The sequence below is a fragment of the Echeneis naucrates genome, chromosome 5, assembly GCF_900963305.1.
Source record: "Echeneis naucrates chromosome 5, fEcheNa1.1, whole genome shotgun sequence".
In the NCBI taxonomy this organism is placed as follows: domain Eukaryota; kingdom Metazoa; phylum Chordata; class Actinopteri; order Carangiformes; family Echeneidae; genus Echeneis; species Echeneis naucrates.
In genome coordinates this window covers 14861171-14881685 of record NC_042515.1, presented here as the reverse complement: position 1 = coordinate 14881685, position 20515 = coordinate 14861171, and the positions used below count along the sequence as shown (strand labels likewise).

The 20515-nt window shown below is 40.8% G+C and overlaps 2 protein-coding genes across 5 annotated transcripts; both read left to right on the top strand.

Annotated features, from left to right (window-relative positions):
* The first annotated feature begins 3080 nt into the window (after positions 1 to 3080).
* On the top strand, positions 3081 to 8603 carry prph (peripherin). The gene is made up of 9 exons (XM_029501950.1): positions 3081 to 3687; positions 5493 to 5553; positions 5800 to 5895; positions 6615 to 6779; positions 6864 to 6989; positions 7098 to 7318; positions 7455 to 7507; positions 7755 to 7828; positions 7964 to 8603. Exons 1-9 carry the CDS (start codon positions 3140 to 3142, stop codon positions 8036 to 8038), a joined length of 1419 nt encoding a protein of 472 aa, XP_029357810.1. The 5' UTR covers positions 3081 to 3139; the 3' UTR covers positions 8039 to 8603.
* Positions 8604 to 9399: 796 nt separating this feature from the next.
* On the top strand, positions 9400 to 20181 carry timeless (timeless circadian clock). Of its 4 annotated transcripts, none has more exons than XM_029501947.1 (30): positions 9400 to 9495; positions 10353 to 10481; positions 10571 to 10724; positions 10926 to 11040; positions 11148 to 11210; positions 11335 to 11436; positions 11531 to 11686; positions 11769 to 11902; positions 12449 to 12536; positions 12634 to 12810; positions 13113 to 13330; positions 13414 to 13517; positions 13641 to 13810; positions 13896 to 14021; positions 14156 to 14307; positions 14538 to 14635; positions 14779 to 14899; positions 14991 to 15192; positions 15283 to 15422; positions 15585 to 15664; positions 15787 to 15910; positions 16356 to 16438; positions 16558 to 16712; positions 16881 to 17097; positions 17261 to 17329; positions 17477 to 17595; positions 17979 to 18234; positions 18770 to 18821; positions 18921 to 18988; positions 19178 to 20181. In XM_029501947.1, the coding sequence occupies exons 2-30, from the start codon at positions 10400 to 10402 to the stop codon at positions 19300 to 19302; spliced, it is 3750 nt and encodes a 1249-aa protein (XP_029357807.1). In that variant the 5' UTR covers positions 9400 to 9495; positions 10353 to 10399; the 3' UTR covers positions 19303 to 20181. The 4 variants fall into 4 exon arrangements, with proteins under 4 accessions (XP_029357807.1, XP_029357809.1, XP_029357808.1 ...); XM_029501949.1 differs by having other exon boundaries at positions 9405 to 9522; positions 17979 to 18201; XM_029501948.1 differs by having other exon boundaries at positions 9405 to 9522; positions 19181 to 20181.
* The last annotated feature ends 334 nt before the right edge of the window (positions 20182 to 20515 follow it).

The following is a 20515-nucleotide window of genomic DNA, read 5'->3' as shown; positions in this document are numbered from 1 at the left end:
TGTCCTCCACACTGCAGAAGACTGCCACAGTCATTGTTGTGACTTTCACTGCAGCCCACACTTGGAATATAGTTTATTAAGAAATTCCCATTTCATTATTTTTTCTATAACCCTTGTAATAAAAGTTTTCTTAAAATTTCCACACCAGACAGCATCTTGAGCCCAGTCCCATTCTTTACATTCTGAATTCAATTCTGTTCTGAATTAACAACATTGACTTTTCAAAATTCAAGGAAATTCTTACAAATACACAATTATTTATGTGCACATACTCTTATCATTGTGATTGCAGTTCCAAAGTCAAGAGAGACCACACGCAATCTTTAAATTAAGTGTTAGACATCATTCATTCATCTTCTACTGCTTATCCATTTCTCGGTTGTGGGGGGTGCTGGAGCCAATCCCAGCTCACTCTGGGTGAGGGCGCGGTCACCCTGGACAGGTCAGCAGTCCATCACAGGGCCAACACACAGAGACAGACAGAGACCAGCAACTCACACTCACACTCAGACCTACAGATAGTTTAGAGTCACCAGTTAACCTAAACATGATGTCTTTGGACGGTGAGAGGAAACTGGAGTACCTGGAAGAAACCCATGCAAACACAGGGAGAACATGCAAACTCTGCACAGAAAGGCCCCAGGCCAGGAACTGAACACTCGACCTTCCTGTTGTGGGGCAACAGTGCTAACTACTATGCCACTGTGCTGCCGTGTTGGACATCATTTCCATGACAAATTCAATTCTTGCCCAGCGTACTTATACATGTTTTCCAATATGATCCAATATGAACATGATCTGATACGATACAATGAAATTGCCTTTTTAGATCTGAAACATGACACACATACTCTGAGTTCAATGTGTGGAAATGAGAACAGATATTCTAGCCTGACACAGAAGCATGATTGAATTTATGGCCCCAGTGGGATTTCTCACACAACGAGAAGGATCATTTGCTAATGGTGACATCTGTCTGAGGGTTAGTGTTACTGACACAATCCAGTCAGAAATCATTAAGTTTAGTTTTTTCGTTCTTTTTTGAACATATGCCTGGGTCAATGCCACAAATGCTGCTAATACAAGTGCACATATCGTCAGAACCATTATATGAAATTGCAACAGAGCCATGCGAGCCATGCGAGCAGCCTGAAGAAGGATCTGGAAAAATAACAGAAAATTAAATGTGTTCTGAGCAGGGAGAGTGAGACACCGGGTGAGATAGAGGAGCAGGGGGGAGGCTACTGATCATAAAGCAACTTAATTAGATTACAGAGCAAAGACTACCACAATCCATTTATTACACAGAGAACCAGACCTCGGCAGCAGCAGCCATGTAGACCCAGAGTCCAGAACCAAACATAGAACAGTGGTCATGAATGCTCCCAACTAATTTACATGAGAAAAATTGTTGCGTACGAGTCAGAATAATATGTACTCACTGATATGTAGCAGCGTACACGTGTTTAAAGGAGGAAGAAAAAGGCAACATGTTATAAAGGAGCATAAATGGGCAGGATTAATGGTATCCAGCATCACTGGGGACACAAAAGGAAGTGCCACACCCTTTCTACACAGAGCATGCTCACAATTACGTCAACTTTATAGTGGATTTGTAGCCACTCTCCAGATCCATATATAAATGGCTAGATGTTGCACACATGTGAACATGCACACATACACACTAGAGTCCTTCCATACATATGAGGATCTTCATTGATATAATGCATTTCCTAGCCTCTATCCTTAAATTCTTAATCCAGAACTAAGACTCTAAACCCAATTAAACAACTCCCCCCCAAAAAAGAACCCCCCCCCCCCCCTTGTGTTGTCTTCAGTTTTCAGCCTTGCAACCACACCTCACTCTCGTGTCACATCTTTTCAGCTAATTTTAGAGGATTTCTATTCGTTTTTATTTTGACAATTTAAACACTCTCACTAATTCCATTTTAACAGTTTTAAAGCACAGTCTTGTTTGTCCTTGTTTGTCCATTTTGTCCATCATTGAGATGATGAAATGGTATGGGAGAGAAATGATGTGAACATTTAAAATACTTGTTTGATATTTCTACATGAAGAATATCAACATCCAAGTATTCAGCTATCCTAGCAGGTTGGTTACATACTGCAATGGCTAATTACATAATTGTGTTCAAGGTCACATCAAGCTCCAAACAACAAATTTGATAATGGCTTCCTGAAGACTGGACATGGCGAGTCATTGAGTTCAAGTGGCTGCTCTGTGATCTCCCCCAGCTTTAAGTTCTGATGCAGGGTTGACTTTTTCCTGCATTAAATCCACTTGTTCATGGAAAATATCTCGACAACTTGTGCAAACAGGGATTACTGGATCTAGTGCATTTGAAAAGTATACAATAACTGCAGAGTCATGGCTCTGCCCCAGACGCCCAGGATATCAATAAAGTATTCCATTACTGTAAAAGGAGAGAGAGACAGATAGTAGAGAGGGATGGACACAAATGGGGGTGGTGGGGTTCAAATCAATCTAACCATCTGATTCAATTTAGTCTATAGTATCACACTCTCTTATCGGAAACCAGGTAACAGAATCCTTGACTCACATATTTGATATTGAAGTTAAGACCATTGAAAGCATAAGTTTGAGTAAAATTAAATACAGTACATCGGAATCAAATTGAAGAAACTCCAAACACAGCTGACAGACTAACTGAGCAAAGACAAGTGCGAAGTGTCAACGAGGACATAAATCAGACAGGATAGCAGGGGTGGGCATGAGACAACATCTTTAGTTATCAAAGCAGCAATGTGGTAGCCAGTCTGGCCAGCTGCCAAATGCTCTGGTTGAAAGGGTGGAACTGTCGAGACAGCGAGCAAGACAGAGCGCCAGTGAAAGCACACAGAGAGGCAGAGGCTATCTCTGTGGGTAGGGAGTGGCCAAAGCCCGCCTGCTGACAAGAGATGGAGAATGGAAAAGCTTCATGTGGGTGGGGTGAGGAGTGATGAAGGAGGAGGAGACATTAGGGTGATGGGATAGCCAGCTTGAGAGCATAAAAACCCCTGGCAGTCTTCAGTCGGATGTCCTGTTGCTTCACGAGCATCACTAAGCTCTCCAGCTCTCCATTTTTCCACCACAACAGAGAAGAGAACAAGACTGACCATGAGCCATTCTTCAATGCATACCTCCACTTCCTACAGGCGCACTTTTGGAAGCCCACATCCCATCACTATGTCTTCCTATTCCCCCGTGTCCTCCCGTGTGCCCATTTCTGGGGGACGCTATATGCGCTCAGTGTCACCCGTGGTCACTTCCCGCTCCACCACCTACCACCAACAGCGTTCCCGCCCCACCGCCCAGCCCCCTCGCCTCAGCTACGACAAGGTAGATTTCACCTTGGCTGAAGCCATCAACCAGGAGTTCTTGACCACCCGCAGCAACGAGAAGGCAGAGCTGCAGGAGCTCAATGACCGCTTTGCCAGCTTCATTGAGAAGGTGCGCTACCTGGAGCAGCAGAATGGTGCACTGCAGCAGGAGCTCAACCAGTACAAGGGTCAGCAGCAGCACGGCCAGCCCAACCGTGCTTCTGAGCTCTTCCAGGAGGAGCTGAGGGAGCTGCGGCGCCAGATGGACGCCATCGGCAAGGAAAGAGACCAGTACCAGCTCGAGAGGGATAACCTGGCTGAAGACCTGACCCTGCTCAAGCAGAGGTTGGTAACAACTTGATAAGATAGAAAGAAAAGTAAAGCATGAAGGAATTAAGATCTGTCATTGGAATGAAGCTTGATACAACTACAAATCAGACAGATATATAAACAGCGGGGTGGTGAATAGGTGGTAACATAAGATATACAGTACAGAATACAACAGAATAGATTATTTCTTTGACCTTTTATCAAGAAGGAGACAGAATTGTTACAATAAAAAGACCAGCAACCTCTCCAACCTTGATCAAACTCACTTCTCTCTCGCTGATTCCATGCAGCCTTATTGTGGGTTTGTCAGCCATATACATTTAAAAAAAGGTATGGAATTGGCTGGTACGTTCACCACATACACAGCCATTACATCCTTCGTGGACACAGCTATAATAAACTGCACGTGGTCCTCATTAAGCACAGAACAGGTAAAGAGTTCCTTGGGGTCTGTCACTAAAGCATAAAGATGCTGGTGGTGTAGGGTGTGGCAGCAGACTAGACTCTACGGAGCAGACACAGCAGCATGACACAGACACAGCTCTTCATCTGGACTGTTTATTAAACGCTTTTTTCTGTTAGCCATATTCACTATAAAACAAGGTGTTGAGCATCACATGAACATGCCAGGAAAGCGGCCGACACTATGTGCTATCAAATTTGATAAGGAAGCTAATCAAAGATTTCCTCAATTAACACGTTAGTATGGACTTAAACACATGTATGCACATGTGTGTGTATTGTGCATGCACAAAGTGAGATGAGATGGGAAAGGAGGTGGATGGATAGGCCAGACCTAGGGTGGGGCCAGCTGAGGAGTGGGGTGGGGAGCGAGAGAGGAAATGGGACCAGAGGGAGAGAGGTTGGATATCAGACGTGGTGAGACCAGAGTCAGGAAAAATCAATGTGACTCAATGACTCCATTAGGTGCGCTTTTGAATGTGCCTCTGTGCTGATGGGATGGTGCCAGAGACCCTTTTAGGACAAAAGGGTCCCGTATAACACAACATGAATTAAAGATGAGGGAGCAGGCCCCACTATGTGACGCTTTCCTCACTAATCTACTTTATTTCCAGTCTGGGCATGGCTTCTGCTCCACAGGACAAATGGATCTGGATTCAGCTGTACATCCAGATTCAGACAGCTCATCAGTCAGTACTATGTGCAATAGTTAATCAAGTGTGATGCATTTTGATAGAATTTGCAACAATTCATCACAATGAGTCATCAGTTGTAATTTACTTAAGCAGAGCATAATGATAGGATGCCAGGACTGAAATAGAATGAAACATACATTTTTCTTCTAATATTTTTGCAGATTTTTAACATTTTGGTTCATGTGCTTCAGTTTGATAAAGCACATACAACTAATGAAAAACTTAATTTAACGGGCTGGTAAATGTCATTCCTATTGTTGACAGTATATCTCTTTCCTGAATGCTAACCAATATCATGATGACCATTCATTTTTATTTATTTATTTTTTTTTATCTTAAAAAGGGGAAGTGTATGCTTATAACAATACTGAGTGCAGTAGATGACCTTATTGAACTGAGGGGGAACCACATTAGTGGAGAGGAGCAGCAGCTGATCCCGCTGGGCTCAGTCCCTCACCCTTTCTACAGAAGAGTAAATGAACAAATTGATCCAGAAAGCTTTTTGCCATCTGGTGTCCTAGTGCATACTTCAACAGAGAGGGTATTCTCAGTAAATATTTGCCATGTTCGTATCTTTTCCATTTTTTTCCCATTCCTAAAAGAGATTATTGGAGTCTAAAGAAAATCTGTTGATTGTTTGAAACATTTTGTCTCACTCTCTAGGTTGGATGAGGAAACCCAGAAGAGGGCAGATGCTGAAAATAACCTGGTTGCCTTCCGAAAGGTAAATTCTCCCTTTAGTGGACCATGATTATCATATTGATTACACCGTCATCAGGCACAGGAAGCAGGTCAAAAGCAAAAGCTTTGACTTCTTCAACACATTCCTGATGTAACATGGTAAAGCAGAGTCCCCCGCCCAACCCACACAAATATGGTTTATACATATGCAAGTAAACAATTATAAATCAGGAATTTCATATTTGCCTTTACTGTCAAAGGCAATAACTTGTTTTATTTTAACTATAAGGATGTGGATGATGCCACATTGTCCCGTCTGGAGCTGGAAAGGAAGATTGAGGCTCTGATGGATGAGATTGAATTCCTTAAGAAGCTCCATGATGAAGTAAGTGATGCTGCTTCCTCTCTACCTCTCCGCATAAATAGAACAAGACACCTATCGTGAAATGTCATTAAGAAACTTAACATTTGCATGCACATTTAGTGGTCAGTAGCCACAAAAAACGAGGAGATTATCTGATTTGCCTCATCCCCCTAATTGGCTGATCAATAGAGCAATCAATAGCAAGATGCTGCCCCTTTTTCTTCTTGCTGTATTGTAGGGAAAAAAAGCAATACTTACTGTAGACAGTAAGTATGGAAGTCAGGAACAAATTTCTGAAATGTTTTGATCTCAGTGTAATGAGTTAGTTATTTTGCTATTCTGTAATAACTAGGCTTTGATTCACTTGTCCCATTATTTAAAAAAAAAAAACAAGCTTTATTTTCTGTCTCAAAAGCTTTATATTCAAGTACCTTTTTGTGTGAATTTGAATAAATCTGTCTGGGAGTTCATTTCAGGTTTTGAAATATTCGCAAAACAAGCAGTCAGAATTTGAGAGCAAGGAAAGGATTATGTGCTATGCCTCATTATTATCTTTTTGCAAACTTCATTACGTTGTTAGGGATACACTGCGTCACTTGGAATTAGGGTTGTTGGTAAAATGTGGACAGCTGAGGTGCCTCCTTACACCTAAATAAATGTTTTCTGTTAAAGCAATGGTTCACTTTTATGGACTGTTGCTGAGTTTGTTCTTTACAGAGAATTTTATTTTTCTTCATTAGGAAATCCAGGATGTACAAGTGAGTGTCCAAACCCACCAGCTGAAGATGGAGGTGGACAGCAGCGCCAGACCCGACTTAACTGGTGCTCTGAGGGACATCAGGGCTCAGTATGAAACCATCGCCTTAAAGAACATGCAGGAGTCTGAGGACTGGTACAAGTCCAAGGTAGGCTGACAAACAAAACAGAGAGATGATCAGACGGTAACATACAACACATATTCATTCTTGTTTCCTTTTTTGTCTTTAAAGTTTGCTGATTTGACTGAGTCTGCAAAGCGCAACACTGATGCTCTGAGGCAGGCCAAGCAGGAGGCCAATGAGTCCAGGAGGCAGATTCAGTCTCTCAACTGTGAAATTGATGCACTGAAGAACACGGTGAGCCCAGTGCCACCCACTATATTTCTGTATCACCTAATATCTAGTGTTCCCCATAAAAAAAAAAAAAAAAGTTTCCTACTTGATGCTTAATATTGTGTTCCTCAGAATGAAGCCCTGCTAAGGCAGATGCGTGAAATGGAAGACCAGTTTGGCAATGAGATCGCCAATTACCAGGACAATGTAGGCAGACTGGAGGACGAGATCCGCCATCTGAAGGAGGAGATGGCTCGCCACCTTCGGGAGTACCAGGACCTACTCAATGTTAAAATGGCTCTGGACATCGAGATTGCCACTTACCGTAAACTGTTGGAGGGGGAAGAGAGCAGGTGAGGCAGATCATTTTGTGTCTTATGCTCAGGTGTTTTCTAGAAATGTTGAATTACAAGTTAAGAGTTTTCTACACAGAGAAAACTTTTCATAATGGGTTGGTAAATGACACCACAATTTCATTGCCCTCTTTAGGATTACTGTCCCCATCTTGAATATTGGCATGAGCAATCACCTCGGGGAGCGAGGTAAGATATATTTGTATCTTTTTTTTCTTCAAATCAGATGGTTAAAGATGCTTAACAGTAATAATCCCACAGCTTCAATTTACTTTTCAATCACACAGTTACAACTGTTCATGGGATTAATAAGTGATGAACCAATTTTGCAAGTGTATTTTAAGTGTGTGTGAGTGTATCTGAAAAAAATAAAAAAAATAAATAAAAGCATATATACTCAAACATCTCATTGGCACTTTAATCTGACTTTCCACAGACTATGAACACACTCCAGACAGCATGACGAAGAGGACTGTGGTGATAAAGACAGTTGAGACTAGAGATGGAGAGGTAAAAAGATTTGTACGAAAATAACAACAACACTATAATTATTTGTATTATGGAAACTGTGGGTATCATAATAGCTCAAGTTATTTCGAAATATGAAATTAATTTGATCTTATTCAATTCTTTCTATTTCATCAGGTGGTGAAGGAGTCCAGGAGGGAGACAGAGAGAGATTCGGCCCGCACTGATATAAGTGACGACAAGGACAATTAGACAAAAGCTGATTAGAAAACATAAAGGCCAGTACCATGATAGAAAAAGAATTGTGATTTAGACAAAAAAGGAAAAAAAAAAGACAAACTAATCTATATAGTCCTAGTTCCCACTTGTTATGTGTTTATCTGTCTAGCAAAGAGTCTCTCAGTAAAGGTGCAATGTGAAAGAATCCCTTTAGACACTTTGGTGCTATTTAAGTCATCCAATTTTAGCTTCACAAATGTCTCATCTGTAGGGCTAGGAAAAAACTCTTATTAATGCACCACTTGGTGCCTTGATTTACTGTGCAATCCTTAAACAACCACACATGTGTAGCAGAGCATTAAACTACAGGCTTTAACAGCGTAATAGTTTAAATGCTGGATTTTAGATGTTTGTGTTGTAGATTTAACTTTACTAACAAACTTTAAGACACTGCCTTTTGGTCAACACACCTTCCAAGACAGACTGAGGTTAAAATAACATGTTTGCATTTGCTCCAGGAGCTTTGATCTCCTCTTATTGTGCAAAACATCAAAAAGAGACAGGAAAATTTGACAGTAAAAATATGACAGTGACCAATTGGAACGACTTTTGCTGAAGGTGCTTTGCAATGCTGCGTGTATCTGGCAACACTGAAGAATGATTATGTCAGTGCAAATAAAGTCAATTGAAGCCAATCTGTTTTGTCTTGTCTCTGCCTGAGTACTTGGGAGTTGTCAGCTGTTATTGCGTTGATCAGAGGATTGTTTGGGGGCCAGGTAGGTCTACAGAGTGGACTACCCACCTACGTGAGAAACACCGTTTTCATTACCATCAGTCACGCCAATCAATGGAAGTGTATGAGGGTAAGCAAAAAATGTGTGATAGTTGGTCAATAAACCAAATAGTTGTTGTACTTCCTCCATGTTCACGCTCCACCTGTTGCTCGTCACAGGAATGACCTCTGCTTCAGGTACCGTAATATTTTAATAAAAAACATTTTAACCCAATAAGAAAAATGTACCTTGACAAACAATAAAAATTCCAAGATTGCAAAATAAAAACAGTCAGATGAAACCACCGTAATTTGTTACGTTGTTGAGAGTTTGTCTGTTTTCAAAGAAGTCCTTCTCACCCTGAGCGAAACCTTACAGGCAACAGCTTGGCCCAACCTGCAGGTTTATCTTTGCCAGTTTCACCAAAACATGGCACACCCCGACATTAAGCATGGTCTCAGTGATTATGTAAATCTTGTTAATCCAGCATAACACGGTAATGTAGCTGACTCCTTCGCTTTCTCCCGGACACCATCCGGGAAGCTGCTGCCTGCAAAGCAAATCTGAGGACTTTATAAACAACAAATACAAGAACGGTGACGACATTCTATTTCCGGTGCGTTGGCGCGAGACTTGTAGGAGTTGTTAGCAGAGTCAAATGTCCGATTCACTGATTCAAAAGGACTTACCTTCAGACACGACCGGCTGCTGGACACGGTAGCTTTACACAAACATTTCAGCTCAGTAAGTGTTGATTTTCTCTCTCTGAAGGCTCCGAAGCTGAAGTCTACATCGCGGCCTGCCTGCTGGGAACAGACGCTAATGCGGCTACATGTCATTAGCATGGAGTGGAGCAGAGAGAGTTTCTAATATTAACTAATAAAAACACAAACATCTTTTATTCTGTTAATGGACTGTGACTGTCGATTCAGTAATACACACATCTCTACTATTTCTCGCATCCGGTCAATGTTAAACTGAGTTAAACTCCATTGAATCCTCTTGGTATCAGTCTCATTTTTACCTTTTATAATATCTCAGACATCAGATATGTTTAACTCTTCATCATTCTTCATGTTGTTTAACTATATGTTTAACTCTCCATTACATTTTGGAGTTTAACAGCATTGTTTCGTACCAGTCGTTATTAGACTGGTTTTGTCTGGAAATGTAGAGCAAATATAATGCATAACGATTCACTCCAGGGCTTTTTCTTTGACAGTATTTTTACTGTGCAGATGTTAATCAGCAGCCCCCACATCTGTAAAGCCTTCCCTTCCAGTCCAGTCCAGTCCAGTCCACACACCCACAACAATCAGCTGGTTCATTGTGGCTGTCATCATTAAAATATTAACGAGTTAGCTCCCTCTGTGCCAGCACACACAGTCTTAACTCTGTCCTTTCTGAAGGTTACACTTTTGCAGCCATCAGTAAAAGTTTGCTTAAGGGTCTCTGAAACTGAAGCTTCTTGTCCTTGAAGTGGTGCTGCTCGTTCACCTCTGACTGAGAATAAAACCATAGATTTATATATTTTTCCTTCTCTCATTTTAATGTCTTTCTGTGTGGCTCATTAGACTGATCCCTACTTTGTGCTGGCTGATAGTGTGAGAAACCACTCAGGATGAATTGTGAACTTCTGGCAACTTGTAGTGCCCTTGGTTATCTGGAGGGAGAAACCTATCACAAGGAAGTCGATTGTTTGGGTGAGTGGTTTTGACATTGTTGACATTGTTAGTTATTACATGCGAGTTTAGTTGCCCCCTTTTTCCTATGTCCTGCCTCTGCTTTTCAGAGAGTGTCAAAGACTTGATCAGGTATTTACGCCATGAAGATGACACCCGCGATGTTCGCCAGCAGCTGGGTGCAGGCCAGATTATACAAAATGACCTTTTACCCCTTATCACTCAGCATGGAGAAGATAAAGTCTTGTTTGATGCCTGTATCAGGTAATTCAATCCTCATTATATAGGATTGCCATTGAATTAATGCATGTGTCACAGTGGTACAAAACTGATTTAGTAAGCATTGACCATTACATTTACCTAGAAATGTGATGTGCTTTTTTTTTTTTAACCCTTTTCGATTAGTTTTTTGGTCCTGTGTGGGAAAAATATCTGCTTGTAAATTATAATAACTCTTTTCCTCAGGCTCATGGTCAACCTCACTCAGCCTGCCATGCTTTGCTTTGGTAAGGTCCCTGAGGACCCGGTGTTCAGACATCACTTTTTAGAAGTGACATCACATTTACAAGCCTACAAAGAGGTAATTTCTTTATTGTACTTGTTTTAATGCTCATTTTATTGGTACTGTGAACATTGCGTAGCTTGTAAGCCTGTAACAAAATATTTTTTGCCTTCTCGTATTTTCAGGCGTTTGCCAGTGAAAGAGTGTTTGGCATTCTAAGTGAGACATTGTACAACCTTCTGCAACTGGTAGTGTAAACAGCTTCACTTCCTCCCTGATACGTGTTTGTTTAGATTATATAGATTAAATGGTTCTACTTAATCCTATGTTTTCTATGTTCCTACCTGTCTCTCTCCTCTCACGTTCATTTAGGACTGGGATCAGAGACAGGAGGAAGATAACCTGTTGATAGAGAGGATCCTGTTGCTAGTCAGGAATATACTCCATGTACCTGCAGACCCCTGTGAAGAGAAGGTATAACTACAACATGAATATCAGTGTATCCCTTTTGTTTATCCTTGATCTCAGCCACCTATAATTACCATCGCTGTCTCTTCTTTGATTGTAGAAAGTGGATGATGATGCCAGCATCCATGACAGGCTGCTGTGGGCCGTTCACATGAGCGGTTTTGATGACTTGATCAAGTTCCTGGCATCAGCCCAGAGTGAGCAGCAGTGGACTATGCATGTGTTGGAAATAGTCTCGCTCATGTTCAGGGATCAGGTTAGACTGAATAATGAACTGGGGAGACATACACACAGATTTCCTGCTGTTTTCCACCTCTGAGCTTTTTATTTCCCTACAGACACCAGAGGCCTTGGTAAGCGCAGGTCAGGCTCGATCAGCTGAAGAACAGCAGAAAGATTTACAAGAGCTGGAAGCACTGCGACAAAAGGAGCAGGCAGAGAAACGTTCCCGCACTTTGCAAAGAGGAACCAGGTCACTATAAAAGCTGATATTACAAAACCAAATACTCAATTGCTCAATTATACTGCTAACTGGGGGTAAGGGGTATGTTTATGGGACAACATCACTCGTAGAGAAGCGTAAGCTCTAAAACTGAAACCCCAAGCAACACCCTTGATCAGTAACATGTCATATGCTACATTTACTTACACTAACAGGAATTTGCATCACAACAAAACCTACAATCTTAATCTTCACTCCTGGAACAATATGTATTTTTTTTCTTGGAGTAAATACAATACAGAAGTCTTCCATGCCATTCATTTTTTTGTAATCTTTAAGTTACATAGGAGGAGCTGATATATTATTTTGTTTTTGTGCCAACAGGAAGCAGGGAGGGGGTCAGAGTCAAACCCCCAAAGCATTGTTAACTTAGCATGCATGCTGACCACTCGACCGCCCACACTGCCATATTCCTTAGTCTTTGTTGCATTGTAGGAATACTAAAGCAGCAGTAGACTGGTGTGAAATATGTGTGTGCTTGCTGTTTCATAATTTGCTGGTTGATTTGTATTTCAGGCACTCTCGCTTTGGAGGATCATATGTTGTTCAAGGTCTCAAGTCAATTGGAGACAAAGATGTAATCTATCACAGAACTCTTCATAATGTGAGTTGTGCAACACATTTCTAAAATAAAAAAAAGGATTACCAGAAGAAGTGATATTAACAAATGTATTTTTTTCCTTTTAAAATTTTTTTGATAGTTCAAAAATTATACTCACGACATTGGCAAATCAGTGAGACGTGTTCCCAAAAGGAACCGACAGGCCAAGGAATGCAAGGACAAACGCCGCTCAGCCTTAAATGTACGACTGTTTCTTCGCGAGTTTTGTGTGGACTTCTTAGAGAACTGCTACAATCACCTCATGTACCTAGTCAAGGTAAGCAACTGTAAAATGAATGACCTATGTATTGTGTATGTACTTGTTAAAGAAAATGGAAAACACACCCAGTTGTCTTTATATGGTAACATACAGTGATGGGCCTCTCCAACACAAATGCCTTGTTGGAGTTCATATAATTTTGATCTTATTCATGTTCACCTGCAATATATAATTCTATTTCCAAGTCTGTTTTTGATTTTGCAAGTGAACAGTTGCACAGCAGTTTTACAAAATTTTAAAGGTTGTGTATGCATAATGTACAATATTCAAATGACTTTGATTTTCCTTGTCATCTACAGGAAAGTCTGATTCGAGAGCATGCTCAGGAACATGATGAAAGCTATTACCTCTGGGCGCTGAGCTTTTTCATGGCGTTCAATCGAGGCAACGGTTTTCGTGCTGACTTTGTTTCTGAGACCTTGTCCATCCGGGCCTTTCATTTCATTGAGCGCAACATCACCAACTACTATGAAATGATGCTTACTGACCGCAAAGAGGCAACTTCCTGGTCCCGCAGGTAAGATCCCCCACAAACATGTTGTAAGAGAACTGTCAGTTTGGTGAGTTGGTCCTAGACTGATGTCACTTGTTGTTCTCTAGGATGCACTTGGCTCTAAAGGCATATCAAGAGCTGCTGCTAAATGTGAATGAAATGGACCGCTCACAGGACGAAAGCATCCGTCAGAGCTCTAATGTCATTAAAAGTAAGATGATCAGCCTGTTTTTTGCAGCTTAGGCTAGTTCTTAGTAGTTTTGCAAATGGCTTCATTTCCAGTTTTAATCCTAGCTGTACATGTGAAATATGAATATTAATTATCTCTTCCCAGGCAACATATTCTACCTGATGGAATACAGGGAGATTTTCCTAACTTTGCTGAGGAAGTTTGACGAAACCAGACAACCTTACTCTTACCTCAAAGACTTGGTGGAGTCAACTCATCTTTTTTTGCGAATGTTAGAACGCTTCTGCAAAGGTCGCAAGAACTTGATGGTTCAGGTGAGATCTTATGTTAACGTTGTACCACATGTTTGCAAATACGGCCTGCTTAAGATAGTAGTATCAAACTCTTTTCGCTTTGCAGAGGAAGAAGGTGAGGCGCAAAAAGTCCAGAGTTGAAAAAAATCTGCCAACTCTTGAAACAAGTCCTGAAACCCTGGCAGAGACCTGGAAGACTGTGGAGGAAGAGTTGAAGGCTTCAGGATTTAAGGTGATCGTGAGAATCAAACTCAGGAAGGAGCAGAAATCACTCAAGAGCATCTCAAATCAGGTTTTCTAAGTTTGTTTAAAAAAATTACATAATTTTTGTTGCACTGAATGTCAGTGTCTGTTTTCTGTGGGCAGTTGTCAGAGTCTTTAACTGAAGGCATCGTGCCATTCGATGCCACATCTGAAACTCCTCTTGAGGAGCAGCGGACTGAAGCTATGGTTCGAGTGCAGAATGCCTTGTTGGCTCGACTGGGACCAGAAGCACTGGGACTGCTGCGTGCTGCCAGGTCAGTTAGATCTAATATTAGTCCTCCTCCCCCCCCCCTCCTTTATTTTTTATTTTTTTTTTTTTTTGCGTAACTTATATAGCAAATATTTGCTATTTTTGCATTTAATAAACAAACATTTTCAGATTTGCTGCAAATTACTTTTCTGACAATCATCTTATTTATTATCAAATATTACCACATATGTCTACATCTTTAACTTTTTAAGATTTCCTTCTTCTCTAACTCAGGGAGGTATGGCCAGAGGGAGATGTCTTTGGTTCAGCTGATGTGGAACCTGAAGAGGAACTGGAGCTCCTCAAGCAGATCCTACATGCCAACCTACCAAGTGAATATTTAAAATTTTACCTATGGGTCTGAAAATAACTTACATTTTTCTTTTGAACGACTAATTGATTTATCTACCAATGATTGTGATATATTTAATACCACAGCATTTATGTGGAATTAAAACTTGCGTTTTAATTTTAGGGTCTTCTCCTGAGCCTACAGTAGAGGAGGATGATGATGATGTAGCAGAGTTAGAAGAAGAAGAGTTGGAATCGGTGCAAGTTTCTGAAACGGAGTTCAACTTTCTAGATTTTGTTAAGAGGTGAGCCTCAGTAGACCTTGTCTTCCCAAAGTAGCCTTTTTCCTTCCTTCCTTCCTAATATAGCTTGTTTGTTTTTTCTTACCCTTCTTAGGTTTGCCAGCCCCAATATTGTGCGTCCATACATCCTCCTTCTGAAATCATACTCAAAAAACACACCGCACACAAACCATTGTATTGCTCGAATGCTGCATCGCCTGGCTGTTGACCTGAAAATGGATGCTCTCCTTTACCAGCTATCAGTCTTCAATCTTTTCAACAAAATCCTGAATGACCCCGCTGCAGCTGCTTACAAGGTATAGTAATAACAGAAGGCTGTGGTAATCTTTCTGGTGACAGTCAACTGTTGATCAGATGTGAAATCTCATCCTTCATACTCTTTGCAGGAATTAGTGACGTTTGCTAAGCACGTGGTGAACCGATTCTTCTCTGTGGCTGCAAAAAACAACAAGGCATATGTTGAACTGCTGTTCTGGAAAAATGTGAGAGCTGTGTGTGACATGACTGAGGGCTACAGCAAGAATGGGTAGGTGTCTCTCCTTGTTTTCAGTGTATTGTGGTTTCTGTGTAGGTGTTACCAAGGTATAGATTAAAAAAATGCACTTGCACCAACATTTATTACAGATTACAGTAAAATCTTTAGTTTTGCAATTTGAAACATTCTCTCTCATTGTCTTAAATTTGTCAGAGATGGAAAGAAACCAGCATGGACTGAGGAAGAGGAGGAGGAGTTGCGCAAGCTCTATGACGAGCACCGACATTCTGAAGGTTTAGCTTCTTTCCATCTTTTGTTTCTGTTTCTGCTTGTAAATTATATGAACTGTTGCATACAATGGGCTTGAATATAAAATGTGTCACTGACTGTTGATATTTTATTTTTTTGTGCTTAGAGCCAGATATAGTGGAGACTTTGCTGCAATTACTCAACAACAGAAACCGCACTCGTCGCCAGGTAGTGACGCAGCTAGTGCATATGGGTCTAGTGGCCAACGCAAAGGAACTGAAGAAACAGAAGTACGTGAAATGATGAGTGAATGATGTATATACAGAACCAAGTCTATTGGAGAGTGGCTTGATTTACAAGCTGATCATATGAATACCTTTGTGCCTCAACACGTTTTCATATTGATTGGTCACTCGAGTCATCACTTTCATTCCTTTGAATGCAAAAATCTCAGTAAATATCAGATATGTAGTGATTTACAAATGTCCACACTCATGCTCCCGAAACAAGTTTTGTTTATGTATCACACCGTTAGGACACAATTTAACATCTGTTTCCATTAGGATAAATTCTCCAAATAATAGCATTTTATATCCATAGCTCCAAAGGTTAACTTCACTTGACATTGTAATGTTCTACTATTCCAAACTATAACTCCGTTAGAAGAGAATATGATTGTCATGGAAGCAAAAACCACAAGTTGGCTATTTTATTTATCTCCCCCCCCCCCCAAAGGATAGGTACCCGGATTGTACTTTGGACTGAGGATCAAGAGGAGGAACTACAGATGCTGTTTGAAGAGTACAGAGACTCTGATGGTACCAAAGTCATCTTCAGTGCATGTTTTGTTTTTTTTTTTTCCCCAATATCCATGATGTGAGTTTCAGCCTGAGGAATATTGCATGATGCATAATGAAAAGTGCTGATTCTTTCACAGATGTTCTGGGTAATATCCTGAAGAAGCTCACAGCCAAGAGGTCCCGTGCACGTGTGGTGGACAAGTTGCTCAGTATGGGCCTGGTGGCTGAGAGGAGAGAACTTTATAAGAGGAGAAGTCGTAAATCTCAAGGGAAGAGCTCTGGAAAAGGAATGGTAAAGTTTTTTTTTTTTGTTTTTTTTTAATAATGTATAGTACATTTACAATAAGACTGTACAATGAATTGAGTTTTTGAATTTGATTTAAAATGTACTCCTGTAATAAACTTTTTATTTAAAGATGTGCTGTTGCAAACACTACCCGTGATAAATATTTTACCACAGAGCGAAGAAGAGTTTCTAGCAGGACTAACACAAGGTTCCCCAGATGATTCTGTGGGCAGAGATGATGAAGAGGATGGAGAGAATGAATCTGAAGAGAGTGAGGAAGAGGAGGAGAGGGAGGAATCCCTAAATGGCCAAAGGCGGAGCCAAAGCATGCACTCCACAGTGGAGAGGAAAGCTGACGTTGGCAACACGGTGAATGCTTTACATCAGGAAGGTGCGACTAAATCCAAATTGTTTGAGCGATTTTGTGCTCTGTGCTTTCTATGGGACACAATGTGAAATATTTTAAACAATAATTTAGATTTAATTTATTTGTTTTCGAAACACAATTTAATACAACTTTGATTGTAACAACTTTGGTTGTTGTTCTATAACAGGCATGTCTGGACCTCTGCTGTGGCTACAGAACTGTCTCAACAGAACAGCAAACGACCGTGAAGAAGATGGTAAATGCCACTGTCAAAGCCTTCAAGTTTTATTCACATCAAGACACTTTTAAATCAGTTTCTATTTCTTCTCTTTACCAAAGGGTGTTCCAGTTTTTGGTATAATCATGTGTGAGTAAATGAAATGTTTGTGGCTCACTCCCATAGGTTTGTCCCAGCCTGTCCCACTGGTCCCTCTGACAGAGGCAAATGAAGATGCCATGGACAACAAAAGCTTCCAGAGGCTGCTACGCAAACTGGGGATGCGAGCACCTGCAAATGAACAGGTGTGGGTTTTTTTGTTTCTTTGTTTGCCCCCCCCCCCCCACACCATATTTTACTACCACATGAGCAGTCATTTCCATGGGCCTTTGAGTTGCACTTTTTCCACTAAGTCCTGTTGTTTGTTTGTTTGAGGACAAAATAAAATATAAAACCGACAACAATCCGATGGAAAAATACAATGCAATGTAACTAACATTCTTTCATTCATTCATTCATCTTCTACCATTTATCCGTTTCTGGGTCACAGTGCATGCTGGAGCCAATCCCAGCTCACATTGGGTGAGGGAGGGGTACATCCTGGGCAGGTTGCCAACAACTGTCCACTGTGCTGCCCTGTAACTAACATATTGCATGTTAATTATTGTTGTTTTTGTTTGTTAATCAGGAGTCTTTCTGGAGAATCCCTGCAAAGATCAGTGCAGCCGATCTGCGTTGTGCTGCTGCAGCTCTCAGTCCAACAGAGGACGAACCTACAGGTGGCGAGGAGCAAGACGGGCCCAGCAGTCCAGGTGGAGAGCCACAACAGGAGGGGCAGGAGGGGGAGGAGGAGGTGGCAGAGGTGTCAGGTGAACAGAGAGCTCAGGCCCTGAGAGCTCTGCTGCTCGCACGTAAGCAGAAACATCATGCCTCCGAGCAGACAGGTGTGTGTGAATTTCACAGCTAATTACAGCTTTCTTGCTTCAGTTTTAAATTACAGGGTACATTTGCCTCTTGCATAACACGTTTGGTTAGTGGCAAAGAATATAGTGTTGAAAGTGAAAATAAATGAAAAAGTTGTCATGTATTCTTTGATTTTCTGAGAATATAACACATTCTCGGCAATCAAGTCGTTTATACAGTCCAGTGTTTTTCAAGCTTGGAAATAGATATGCAGTTTGGATTGTGAAGAACTGTTGACTTGTGGTTTGAGTTCCAAAATTTAAAAAAAACAGCAACTCATATCTGGAAGGTTAAAAAGGGAAGTGAAGAATCATACATAGTCGTAAGATTCCTCTGTTGTGTCAGTCTGAAAAATAGTTCATCTGCCACAGAAGCAAGATAAGAAACTGGTTTAAGGTTGACAAAAATGTCTTTTTAGGAGATGGTGAAACCTTTAAGATGACAAATTTTACACTTTTTGAAACCTGGTGCTAAAACGATGATGCGTCATGGTTTGTTTTTGTTTTCTTTTTAAAGCTAATGTGTCCGATTTCACCCCCTCTGAGGATAATGAAAGTGCAGCTCAGAGGTGAGTTGTCCATCTATCCTTTTGTTAATTATTAAGCCAGACCACAGCTGAGAAATGTCTATTTTTATTTCTAAATCTCCCTTTTTCTACACACATCAGGTTTCAAGGTCCCAAGACCTCAGCTAAAAGAAGCAGAAGCAGAGTGTTGGATGATGATGAGGATGATGGTATGGTGGTCCCATTGTTGGAAGGCAATCTAGAGACCAGTGTGCATATAAATTAATCCCTGTATAGCTGAAGGCTCAAAGCAAGATAAGGCTGTTATAATGTAAATCATGCTGCAGCAGTAGTCTGGGACCAGTAATGAGTAATGACCACAGTGGAGTTCAACAAATAACTCAGTTTTCTATTTTTAGAAGATGACTCCACCACTGCGATGGATGTTGGTGCTGATGCAGATTCAGTTGGGGAGAATACTTCTGCTCCTGTGAAGCGAAGACGGAAGATGGTCCTAATAGATGAAGAGGAAGATGAGGATTAGTGATGACTTTTTAATGGACTTCGGATAATGCAGACGTACAAAGTCCCTGCTCTGAGGTGGATGCAGCTCTCTGTAGAGTCTGTTGTCCGGGCATCGAAAACCCTGTTAATGGAATGCCAAGCTGCCCAAAGGACGTGCCTTTATGGATATATGCATACAGTCATTTCATTTAGTAATCTCTTAGAAAGCAAATGAGTTGTTCCTTTCTGAAGTTTCTAGTGATTAAGTGAATTGTTCTTTTTTTTTTCTTCTATTGTTGGCAGGGAAAGTTTTAAAACACAGTTGTTGAATACATAAATACTTTTGTACTTGTCAGTCATTTCCAGTGTTGACTTTGGATTTTAGAAGAATATTCACCCCTGTAGTTTATTAAAAGAAACATTATCAAAAAACATACCCCACAATTTTGTTAATGTTATTACCTATGCCTATAATTATCCATGCAGGGTTTTGGTTTGCAGGAGCCAGTCCCAGCTGACATCAGATGAGGGCAGTTAGTTAGTCCACTGCAGCGCTGATGTACACAGACAAACAGCCTGTCAGTTTCATGGGCAATTTAGAGTCACCATGTAACCTCACATTTATATCTTTGTTCTGTGGGAGTAAATCAGAGTTGTTGTTTTAGGGTTTTTTGTCTTTTTAATTGCAAACTTTAAACACTAGAGGGCCCTTTATGTGTTGAGTTGTTGGCTTTCAGCCTCACTGGAGGAATTAACTCCTGTCTAATAGAATATCCCATTCAAAATCTTAAATGTGCAATATATCATAAAAATGTGTTTTTTTTTAACTTAGCTTTTGCTTGTGTTCCTCTGCAGGAAGAGAGAATTACTACAGAGAGCAAAACCACAATATTAAATCCAACTAGCACAACTGCAAATATTAAATAAGCAAATTTATTTTTCAATGTCGTTTTTTTATTATTATTATTATTATTTTTACAGAGATCGTGTATCCTGTGTATGGCTGCAGTTGCTGTCTGTAGTCCAGGTTTTCCAGCTGTGGTGGAGGCGGTCTCTTATCCTCACATCTGGACCACGTTAGTAACTTCCTGTCACAGCATCTGCTTGCTCTGCCCCCATCCCGCAGACCTGACAGTCTACAGATACTGCTGTGAGTTAAGCTTGTGTGTGCACTGGTGGAGGCGTGCTGCTCATGGAACTAAGAGGTTAAATTCACATCACCTCTGCACAGAGAAATGATTAAAATGTCTCCA